Source organism: Amaranthus tricolor, chromosome 4 (assembly GCF_026212465.1).
Source record: "Amaranthus tricolor cultivar Red isolate AtriRed21 chromosome 4, ASM2621246v1, whole genome shotgun sequence".
Classification (NCBI taxonomy): Eukaryota; Viridiplantae; Streptophyta; class Magnoliopsida; order Caryophyllales; family Amaranthaceae; genus Amaranthus; species Amaranthus tricolor.
The window spans coordinates 19,442,373-19,455,439 of NC_080050.1; the positions used below are offsets into that span (position 1 = coordinate 19,442,373).

A 13,067-nucleotide genomic window follows, 5' to 3' on the forward strand; every position below is an offset into this window, starting at 1 on the left:
TGGTGCCCTGCTCATGAGTTTAATAAACAGGGTTTTTCTTCTTTTGTTTTATTTGTGGATGATTGTACAAGTATGGGTTGGATTTACTTTCCGAAACATAAGTCTCATGTTTTTGATGTGTTTGTCAAGTTTTATAATATGATTGTGACTCAATTTCAAACTAATTTATCAAATTCTTCGTTCTGATAATGGGAGGGAATATGTTAACCTTGACATGAAACAGTTCTTTGCTATTCATGTTCCAGCTCATTTTGGCCTGAAGCTCTTGCTACAACCACCTACCTCACAAACCGTCTCCCAACGAAACCTCTGAACTTCAAAACCCCCTTAGATACTCTCAAAACCCGTACCCATGTTGTATCCTCTCTTGAATGATAAAGAAGAAATCTTTGACTTAAAGAAATATTGTCTGCAGAATTTGATATGAAGGACATGGGCAACCTGAAATACTTTCTTGGCATTGATGTACTGAGATCAAAGAGGGGTATCTTTATCAGCCAAAGAAAGTATATTTTGGATCAGTTGGCCGAAACCGAAATGCTTGATTGTAAACCAGTACATACTCCTATTGCGACTAAGCATGGGCTTCAGATGATCGAAGGAACAAAGCCCGCAGACAAAGAAAGATATCGCAGGATGGACGGGAAACCCATATATCTCTCACATACTAGACCTGATATTGCTTATGCCGTCAGAGTTATCAGCAGATTCATGCACAAACCTCAAATACAACACATGACAGCAGTGCAAGGATTCTAAGGTATCTGAAGGGTACAAGTAGCAGAGGTCTTCCATTTGGAAAGAATGATAATCTTGAACTTCTAGCTTACATAGACGCAGACTAGACAGGAGATAGAAATGACAGAAAGTCCACATCTGTGTACTTCTAGTTACATGGAAAAGTAAGAAACAAAAGGTAGTTGCGCTCTCAAGTGCAGAGGCATAATTTCGAGGAATTACCAAGGGTATCACTAAGATTCTCTGGATTAGGAAATTGCTAAGGGAATTAAACTTTCCTCAGAAGGGAGCATGCAATCTTTACTGTGGTAATAAAGCAGCTATCAGTATATCAGGAAACCCAGTGCAACATGATAGAACGAAGCACGTCGAAATTGATCGTCATTTCATAAAGGAAAAACTCGATAAATAAAGGAATTGTTTGTCTTCCTTTCGTTCGTTCCAAAGATCAACTGATTGATATTCTGACTAAAACAGTTACCTCCGAAGCCTTTGAAAATGCGATTTGCATGTTAGGTCTCGGTGAAATATACGACCTAACTGAGGGGGAGTGTAGGAAAGTAGAAGATTGACATATATTACCAAATATCTCAGAATATTCAAAATATTATTTTTTAGGCATTGTGTATATTTAGCTTATCTCCTTTCCTTATTTATTTAGCTCGTTTTGTATAAAAGTCATTGTAAAAGGCTCATTAAAAATAGTAACAATCATATTTCATCTCAAAACCCTAATCTTAGCTTAATTTCTGCTGTTTCTCTTTTCTTCAGACTCAATTTCAAGCATCGTTAAAGCTAAACACATAAGATCATTTCCATATGCATCTACAATTAATTTTGTGATGTATTGTCTAATTGTTACTCGTTTAGATGTTGCTCACAAATTGGGTACCTACAATAGAAACCAAAAAACATAAAATGTGCACTCGAGGGCAACAAAGAATATCTTCAAGTACATTACAAATGATTATTTATTTGACTTTTGGTGAACAAGATGAGTTGATTGTTTGGGTTGCATTGATGGATGTTTTCAAAGTGATAAAGATGACTTCTAGTCTTAATGTAGGATTAACAAGCTAAAAAAGTTCTAAGTAAAACATTATCACAAATTCTATAAAAGAAGCTTAGTATATGGAAACAAGGACTAATACGACAAAGAAAGTTGTTTGAAAAAAAAATTCATTAGTGAGCTTAGCATAACTCCAACTATTGAGAATAAAATTAGGGGGTGTTTGGTATGAATAATGGAAAAGAAATAAAAATAAAATGTATAAAAAGAGATAAAGATAACGGTAAGTATTATTGCTAATACTTGTTTGGTATAAAGTGGGGTAATGGTATGGGAAGAAACACAGTTAATGCATCAACACAGTAAATTTCTTTGAAAATTGATTTAACAAAAATATTACAATTTATAATCAGGCTTAATTCTTAAAAAAATTTCTATTTACATTAATAATTTAGTAAAAAGATTTAATATAAGTTGTTATGCTGATGAAAAATTTAGAGAAAGAAGAGAAGGAAAGAAAAGGATATAAAATAGGTGATATGTTACTACTGCAGTTACTCCGGTAATAAACTAATGGAATCTTAATCCCCCAAGTAATGGATATGCTTATCTTAAATGCTAAACGAACAAATAGAAATGGCATTGCTTACTTGTTATCGTTACCAATAGTAAATTTCTTCAAACCAAACAACCCCTTGATATTATTAGTTTACAATGTACTACTATCTATCCCACAATATTTAAATTCAGTGTTTCCATGGTTTGTCTATTTGCAATTAAATGATAACTTATAGTTGATCATGATAGATTAATTAAAAGTCTGTTTGGCGGAAATAGTCTAAATAAATTTAATTAATCTTACAAGCCTGACTAATTTGCCAAATTATTCGAAACAAATACAACTCAAACGTCCTTATCCAATCAACAAGTCAATATATATTAGTTGTATACAATAATTGAGTTTTAGCTACATATATCATACTAAAATATCAAAATATATATATATATATATATATATATATATATATATATATATATATATATATATATATATATATATATATATATATATATATATATAAATATTTCAAATGACGACTTATCTAGATTTACAAAATGAACCTTTAAAAAAAATGAAATATTTTTATTGGTTAAAATGTGATAGTAAGCCATTTAAAAAGATTTTATTAATTAGTTATTGCTTAAGTATTAATTGTAAGTTTTAAAAGATATTTTATTGCATCAAATATATATAACTAATTAAAAATATTTTTGAAAGCATTACATGGAGATGCATCATTTGGTCACAACTATTTTAAAAATAATTTGGTTGTACAATATAAACTATAATATATCGCAATGAATATCTTTTATAAGACACCCTTCGTTCCTTAAAAAAGTTTCCATTTGCCATTTTGAGGTGTTTTATTTGTTGTTCCCACAGAGAATTTTTCCATTTATGTCACAAATTTTGGACAAAAATAACCTTATTCGTACTTACTTTAATATTTTTATAATGCTTATGTACCCCACATATCCTTCACTAACTTCAATTTAACATTTTAATATTCTTTATAGTCTCCACATGTTTCCCAATAATTTTATATAACTAATTTTTTCTTAATTGTGGTCCCCATATTTTTTTGACTAACTTTCTTTTAATATTTTTTTAATGCTCGTAGTCCTTAATTTTCTCCAATCAAATTTATCATTCAATTAAATAGTTTATCTACATCTAAAATGTTCTATTTTTCTCCTTAACATTTCTTTTCTTACTTCTATTTTAACTTATCTAATTTAAAGATTTTAAACATTCTACATATGTACTCTCTCTGTTTTCAAATGTTCTTTTCATTCATTTTTTTTTCCCAAATTCCAATGTAAACTTTAAAATCAAATAATTTTAATTGTAAGTTTTTAAAATTAAAAAAAATTTAATATTGAGAAAGTATAAATATTGAGGTGAATGTAACAAGATCTCATATGGATATAATTTTTCTTATAAATCGATGAGAAATCTTAGTCAAAGTTTAATACTAAAATTCGTAATTCTACTTGTGAAGAACATATGAAAACAGAGGAAGTATTATTTATTTTGTTGGAAAATGACAACTAACATTTTTTAAAAGCTTTGTCATGTGTTTAAATTTTATTTGAAATGAGTGAATTATTAGATTAACTAGACAATAACCTAAAAAGCATATCAATTTCGGTACTAAAGTTTTTTTACAAAATCGTTAATCTTAGAATAATAGCTAAATTTGGGTAGAATATATGTAATCAACAATTACATATTCAATCAATCAAACATTATGCTGTTACAAACAATTTATTTCTATTATTTTATTCTATTGATATATCATAATTTTATAACAATAATATGCAATTGTATTTCCATACATTTTACGAGTTTCCATAAAAGTTATCGTAATAGAGTTTTCATGTTCGACCATCTTTATCAAACAATAATAATAGTACAAATTATCGGTTAAAATAAATTCCAAAACTGAGTACTCCTTTGTTTTCTCCTGTGTCCCGTAAGATTTTTTTATTTTATGAGTATTAGATTATAACTTAAAACATAGAGAATCAGTGAAATTTTATTTAATTCATTTAAATGTGAAGATTATTTATATTAATTATTTTTATTTTTTTAATCATGTTATATTAGAAATATTAATACTTAAATAAATGCATTGATATTTCCCATCTTTTCAAATTTAACACAATCATCTCTAAAAACTCGCAAACTAGTTTTAGATTTGTATCAAATTTAAACCAACTAAAACAAATATAATACTACCTTCGTTATTATTTGATGTTTTTGTATAAAATTTTTATGTGATAGAGAGAAGACTATTTCTATATAGAATTTTGTTTGATTAAACTTGTTATGTATTTAGTTAGTGTTATTATGTTATAGATGTTGTATGACATTTCAATTAGGTTCATTTAAAAAAATATAATAAAATGCAAAATGATTGGGATATAAGGTAGGAGCCAAGGACATGTTACTTAAGAGTGACACAGGTGTAAAAGGCAGCAAGAAAAAGTACTTAAAGAAAAGCTTCCATTTGAAGGTTGTTAGTTATAGAGCCAGCGAAGTGTTGAAGAAGTAAGCAGAGTCTTAGTCCTGAAGTTTCAGCAAAATTTGTCATATCTTTCCCTCGAGTTAATTGGTCCCCAATACAATTACTAGTACGTAACTAAATGCTCCACATGGGTGGGAACTGTGTGCTAATCCAATCAATCCCATTGCAATTATTAGTATGCCTAGCTTCAACGTAGCTATTCATTAGCTACGTACTATAAGGGCATCATCAAATCCATCAAATTGTTCAACTTAGTATTCATGTTTTTTTGTTCTTTGTTGGGGTAACCATAAGTATTTGTGTAGGTCTAAGATTATACTACATCTACATGTGCCTTTTAAGAGTTTTGTCAATTTTTTTATTTTGAATGATATTTTAACCCGTTTCAGTTATTCTTATATATAAATATTTTTGTTTTCTCTGACTTTTTGTATTCATGTATGTCTACACGATTTAATCTTTATAAATTATTTTAATCTTTGTGCCACTATCCCCATATATTGATAATGATAATTCATGGGTACAAAAAAAGTACTATTAAGGTGCACAATCTCTTTGATTATAATGAATTTCCCCCCTTAGTGAGGCACTAATTCAACACATATGGCAACTTGTTTTTGAATTGATGACACATTCAATTGTATTGAACGAGGAAGCGGGTGATGTTTAGATGTTCTATAAGCTTGTTACGGAAATTGTCTTTGGATTAAATTCCATAACTAAATATAAATTGTATGTGTCAAGATCAGGGACATGAATTCGGGGACAAAATATTGATTAAGAATTCAAGAAGGACATATTGTTTGATAATTCAGGGTTAAGGTTTTGGTGCCTGATTCAAAGTGGTCAAAATTACTTAACAAAGAGGGAAGAATAAAGAAACATAAAAGGACGGTGCATTAATTGAAAGTTGTCCAATGAGGACATCTACATTGCATAGTTCACTCAAGTGGTAATGCAAGGAGGTTATTTCATTTCCTAAGAGAGGCAATTTGATTAGGACATTAAATGCATTGCTGAGAGACCAATGAAGTATTGTCATATTAATAGTTGTAGCCAACTCTACAAGGCGATGTTTTTAGGATTACAAATGACATCATGGAGGGAATTTGGGACATTCTATGACAGCCCAATAATGCGCTATAAAACCTCAACCAAAAAGTACTTATTAGGAAAATTTATTACTCTAACCCTTTAACGAGAACTAGAAAAGAATAATTTGAACACTGATGAACATTAATTAAGAAAGACTAGTTGTTATTCATTTAATATAATCATTTAAGCCTCAGGTTATAAAAAAGCTTAATAATATCCACTAAGTTGAAAGCCACTGTGCACTTGGGAAAATGACTTATTAGGCAAATCATCTTATACAAATACTAACTTGGGCTTCAGAGAAAGTCCACGTGAAATGATTTCAAGCCCTCCTAACTGATGTGCTCATTTTCAAGCACGTTTACAACTCCGTTTTTGTGTCAAGTCTCACACTTATATATTGATTTTATGATTACCAATTTGGTCGAATTTTGCACATATTATTCAGTCGAATAGGCTCAACTATCAGCTTCAGGTATTGGTTTGTTTCGAGATTCGACCGAATCTACCCCCTCATTAGGTTGAATGAGTTGTGTGTTGCGCGGAATTCATTTCATGTTTAGCCATTCATCAAAATTTTTGGTGACCTCTTTGTTTTAGTCTATTCAAGCCCTAAATTTTTGTGTAAAACATATGCCTAATGTGAGAGTCTATTGTGCCTCACCATAAAACATTAAACTTTTATTGCTTTCTTTTATTGTCATGCCCAATATTAGATTTAAGCTTTCCTTTAATGCTTTCCATTTAAGATTTCTTTATTCCTTTCTTCTACATTCAAGCTCTTTAGTTTAAGTAATTATTTCAAGCTTTGTATTGGATTCAAGCTTTCTTTCATTCAAGCATTTTCATTTCTGTAATTTTCATTTCTCTATTACTTTCAAGTGATTTATTGCTTTTATTTATTGCTTTCTTTGATTTCATTGGCTTTCATTATTGTTCTTGTTCATTTTATGCTTTGTTAGAATAGATATTGCTTTTCTTATTGCCATGCTTATTACTTTCTTGTTGTATACATTCAAGTTCTTCATGCTTTATTTCATTCCTTTGATTATTGCTTCTTTCCTAGTTGATATAATATAATTGAGTAGTTTCCCATGGTTTTGATTAGTGAAACCCTAGCATTAGTCTTGTTCATCTTTGTATACGATTAGGGTTTGAGGTTAATGATGCTTGTTGTCGATATTTGATACGAATCTTGTCCTGCCACTACTTGGCAGACCTAGGGCAATTTAAGGTCTTTTGTGTGACTTGTGGGGACACCAACTTCCTCTCGTTATCTTGAGTGCCATAATTGGTATTTTTTTGATCTTCTTGACCTAGCATATTTGTTGTCCAAATCGACCTTTTTAGGGTTGACCTGATCTATCCAAATTTATCTTTCGTTGATTTATATCATTTTCATTCTTGCTTATTTATTATTGTCATTAATTTAGTTTAAACAACCAATTTTTCATTTAACCTTCCTACATTAAGTTTAAAGTCTATCTTCCCTTGTCCATGTAGTTCAATCCCCTACTCCAGCTATGATATGTGTAGCGCTTAGGGTGTTTAAATATTGTTTGATTAAAGCCTAGCATTAACGAATGCATAAGTTCGCTTATCACTATTGATTGCTGATTGTGCAGGTCATAAATGGCATTTTGAAGAGTGGTTTTACTGTAAGAACGAGGTAGTAAGAACAAACCCTCATAATCTCCGCATTAATAATGTATCATGATCATCAATAAGCATATGAATAATAATCAAGCATGAACATGAATATGAACATGATTAACATGAATATAAACATAAAATAGCATATAGCATGAATATAAATATAAACAACATCAAAATCAGTATGAAGGAGGAAACAACATCAAAATCTTTGAGCAAGAAGAAATTGTAGTCAAGAATGTCAATAAAAGATAATGAACGATGTTTAAAAATATCAATCCATCTCCCAAAAGCATTATGATTTTCAAACCAAATTTTTGGAACCTCTAAAGAAGTGAGAGGTGAAGGAAATATCAGTTTTGGGGTTTCAAGCCTTGGAGATTTTGAGGATTCACCTTTTTTAGATTTGATGGAAGAACGAGTAAACTTTTGTTTGGGAGTCATTGATGAAATCTTGAAAGCTTGAAAAGGAAAGGAAGATTTCTTGAAGAAGATAAAGCAAATGAAAAAATGAAAGCGTGTATAGAAAAGGACGGTTCAAATGGGTTAAAAACAAAAACAAGTACAATGGATTTGACACACAAAAGTTGTTATTTGACAACTTAGAGAAACAATTATGATTGCCATTGAAATCTTGACCGATTAGAGATAAAGAGTGACTTGATGGAGTGATTATGCATAGTAATCATGAGTCTAATAAAGATCTAGTTGAATTAGGACTAAGTTCATGAATTATGAATTAAAATGTGGATGATGACCAACATTCATTTTCAAGCACACAAATTTAGTTTAAGAAAATAAAATATCCTTTATTAATTAACGGTATTTAATTTTAAATCCCAAATTTTTATATTTTATAATATAAGCCCTTAAATATATGTACGTTAAACAAACAAGGACACATATATTTCTCATGCAATCACAAATTCTACATGTAAGCTAAGCATGCAAACTACTAGAATAATGAATTGCAATACTCCCCTTAAATACATACTTAGTATTGATTTTACCCTTACTCCCCCTAAGTTCATGCAACATCATTTAATATTCCAAGTTCCATACGAATATATGCAAATCGATTAGAACTTAAAGGTTTTGTAAATGTATCAACTAATTGATTTTCTATAGAAATAAAAGATAAAGTAATATTACCTTTTTCAACATGATCACATATGAAGTGGTGATGTACCTCAATGTGTTTTGTATGTGAATGTTGTACCGGATTTCAGTAATACAAATTGCACTTGTATTATCACACTTGATTGGAATACCTTTGAGATCAACTCCAAGATCTCGAAGTTGTTGTGCAATCCATAAAATTTGAGTATAGCATGAACCTGTTGCTATATATTCCGCTTCTGCCTTAGATAAAGTCATTGAATTTTGCTTTTTAGAATACCATGAAATCAATGATGACCCCAAAAAGCTAATCATAGCAAAATTTTCACAACTAGGGTACTATAGACCGAAGTCTTTAGTCCCATGTAAATATGTAAATATTCTTTTAACTGTCGTTAAAAGGGATTCTTTTGAGTTAGCTTGAAAACGAGCACATAAACAAATACTGAACAATATATTCGCACGACTAGCTGTTAAATACAATAAGAAACCAATCACACCTCTATAAGACTTTTGATCAACACTCTTACCATTTATATCTTGATCTAGACTTAGTGTTGCACTCATAGGCGTATTGGCACTTTTGCATTGATCCATATTGTAATTCTTTAAAAGATCTCTAACATATTTACTTTTGGCAAATAAATATGCCATCTTTCTTTTGCTTTATTTGTAATCCAAGAAAAAAACGTTAAGTCTCCCATCATGCTCATTTTGAATTCTTTGCGCATGATCTCAGAAAATTCCTTGCATAAAGAATCATTAGTAGCTCCAAACAATATATCATCAACATATACTTGAACAATAAGAATATCTTTTCCTTTAGTCTTAACAAAAAGCATTTTATCACTTTTACGTCGTTGAAAGTTATTCTCAAGTAAATGTGAGCTAAATCTGTCATACCAAACCGTTGGAGTTTGTTTCAAGCCATATAAATAATGCTTTATTTAGTTTAAACACATGATTAGGCAAATTCGAATTTTCAAAACCAGTTGGTTGTTTAACGTATACTTCCTTTGATAAGTAACCATTTAAGGAAGCACATTTACATCCAATTGATATAATTAAGTAGGGTTGAATCCAAATTTGGTTGTATTGTGGCGGACCCAGGAATTTCAAATTGGAGGGTCAAAATCCGAACGTCACGTCGTTCAGATAATCTGATCGTCGTCCGAATAATTTTTTTTTTAAAGAAAAATAGAAAACATAATAGAAACAATATTTACAATTTACAATATCAAATCCGATGTTAAAAGTTTTACAATCCAAAATATAAAAAATAAAATACAAGCGTTCAAATGAAAATTACAAATTCATCCTTCGAGTTTTCATAATTTTAAAGCGATCAATAATCTTTTTATCAGAAACTTGTAGAAACACTTCCTTCTCAATGTAAGTAACCAAACAATCATTCACTAGTTGATCACCCATGCTATTTCTCAACTTATTTTTGACAAACGTCATTGCGGAAAACACTCTTTCTACACTTGCCGTAGCAACAGGAAGAATCAACATCAACTTGATTAGCAAATGTATAAGAGGAAAAGTCTCATGTCTCCTTGTTTTAACAAGCATCATGGAAAGAGAATTGATATTTTGCAAATCATGAAATCTTTCATCATTTTGCATAGAATCCAAGAAGACATTAAGTTGAAGATCAAGAGCCGTTAAATCATAGCATGAAAACTCTTCGGGATATAAAGAAGCAAGTTTAAGTATCCTCTCTTTATCAAAAGATGAAAAGTTACCTCTAGGACTCAGGGAAGCCATGCATGTAAGTAACTCCATGTTCTTCTCATTAAAATGGTTATCAATCTCTTGAAGATGCAAATCAATTACTTCCAAAAAGATTGCAACCCGAAAATGATGTAGATTTGTTGCTTGTTTAGCAAAACGTCTTGATCTTCCTTGAGGTACATATTGAGCATCCATAGATGGAACATCAATCTCGTGTTTAGTAAAAAATAAAATGACTTTGTCTAAGAGACTATCCCATCCTTGATCCCTCATCTTTTGCAACACATTCGTTGTACTTTTAACAAGGCTAATGGCATTCACAATATCTTGTTCCTTTCTTTGTAAAGCAACACATAAATCATTAGTGTAGCCAAAAATAGTTAACATGAAATAAGCCATAAAAATAAAATCAAAGGACTCCAAAGATCCTAAAACAACTTGAGCTTTGAGCTTATCATCCGGAGAGCCATTTTCTCCAATCTCCTCAAGCACTTTAACAATTGAAGGAAACAAGTTGATGATACTTATTAGACACTTGTAATGAGATCCCCAACGTGTATCTCCCGGCCTACTCAAACGACGTTCTTGATTCAAACCCGATCCACTTTCAATTTCCCCCACTTCCAAAGCTTGAGCCACTACTTGAGCTTGGTTTTTTCGAATAAGGTCTCTTCTCTTACAAGAAGCTCCCACCACATTTAACAAGTTTGCAAGTACGTCAAAAATCCAAGTACAATTAACATTCTTTATAGCAACCGCAACTAGAGTTAGTTGAAGTTGATGAGCAAAACAATGAATGTAATAGGCTCTTGGAGTATCATTCATAATCAAAGTCTTGAGGCCATTGATTTCACCCCTCATGTTACTTGCCCCATCATACCCTTGACCTCTTATCATGGAAGGACTTAATGAATGTTCCATAAGCAAGGACATAATGGCATTTTTAAGAGACAAAGCGGTAGTATCACCCACATGTAGAATGCCTAAAAAGCGTTCCACTACCGATCCATTTTCTCTATTAACAAACCGCAAAATAAGAGCTAGTTGTTCTTTTTGAGACACATCACTTGATTCATCGGCCAAAATAGAAAAGTAACCATCACCAACCTCTTCTATTATGCGCTTAGTAGTCTCTTTTGCACAACAAGTGATAATGTCTTTTTGAATTTTGGGAGATGTTAATTGACAATTTTTGGGTGCATTTTGGAAAGTATATTTTCTTATTTCCTCAACCTTCCCCCCCAACCACTTCAAAAGCTCAAGAAAGTTACCTCTACTATATGACTCCTCACTTTCATCATGTCCCGGGAATGCCAAACCTTGGCCTAAAAGAAATCTCAAACAAGTTAAGGATGCATTCAAACGAATATGATATTCATTCATTTGAACCTCACTCGCATTATCAAATACAAATTCAATTGATGTCTTCTTTGCATCTCTTAGATTCACATATTTCTCATAAGCAATATTATGAGCACTTTTAATTCCTCCAACATGCTTCTCAAGCCTCTTAGGTTATTCCACGCTCTAAACCCTCCAACAACAAATGCATCACCCCCCTTGTTAATTTCAACATCCCTCTTGAACAAATAACAAACAAAACAAAATGCGGCATCCATTTCAACATTATATTCAAGCCAATCCCATTTTTTGAACCAATTCAAACTAAAACGGCGTAACCTACCAGAGATATTTGTTTGAGGGAAATCATGTGTTTTTGGTTGGCAAGGTTTTTTTAAGAATATATGCTCTCCTAACCGGATTTCTTTCATTAGGGGGATAATCCATTATGTTTTTCCTCAATCCCGGGTCATGAGGAAGAAGTTCAACATCATACACCCATTCATCATCCAATGGTTCATCACAACTACTTGAACCACCTACTTCCATATTAACATCTTCACTTGGAGGGGAACTTAAAGGAGGACTTAGAGGGGAACTTAAGGGGGAAGATTCATTGCCTTCGTTAGATGTTTGTTGGGATATCATTCTTTTAAACAATAATTCACGAAGATCGGGTTGTCTTCCCTTTGCTTTTGACTTTTTCGAACAAGGTGAACTTGAATTACTTGACATTTCCTAATTAAATTAAAAATATGACTCAATTATCAAATTCAATAAGACAACGTCATCAACGTCAAATTTTCCAATGCAAAAATCAGTTTATAAACCCACATCAAAAAGGAGGAATTTGAGATGGATTGTTCTTATTTAAGGTGGGTAAATTTATACAAATGAGGGATTCAATTTACGCTAATGATTGTAATGCTTCATCAACAATTCAACATAGGAGAAAATCAACTAAAACAATAATGAAAAATGAAAACCCACAAATTTTACAAACCAATGCTAAACCCTAGAAAAAAACAAGAATTACCAGTAATCAACCATCAATTGAAAAGAGCAAGTAATCAACAAATTAACAATTAAATAAGTAATGGAATTAAAGGTCACGAAGGTCACGATGAGACGAAGCTCACCATTGACGAACAGAGTTAGACGAAGTGTCGAAGTCGGACAGTGAACAGTCGAAGCGAAGGCTGAGCTCGAAGCGAAGAGGAAGGAGCCGGCGTCGTCAGCAAGGAGAACAGCCGGCGTCGGCGCGTCGGAGTGCGAGGACCAGT

General features: G+C 31.5%; 1 protein-coding gene across 1 annotated transcript; it reads right to left on the bottom strand.

Annotated features, from left to right (window-relative positions):
• Positions 1–1,615: 1,615 nt before the first annotated feature.
• Positions 1,616–12,519, bottom strand: LOC130810820 (uncharacterized). The gene is made up of 4 exons (XM_057676944.1): positions 12,202–12,519; positions 10,882–11,952; positions 10,276–10,716; positions 1,616–1,630 (listed from the first exon to the last, which is right to left on the bottom strand). The coding sequence occupies exons 1-4, from the start codon at positions 12,517–12,519 to the stop codon at positions 1,616–1,618; spliced, it is 1,845 nt and encodes a 614-aa protein (XP_057532927.1).
• Between the last annotated feature and the right edge of the window lie 548 nt (positions 12,520–13,067).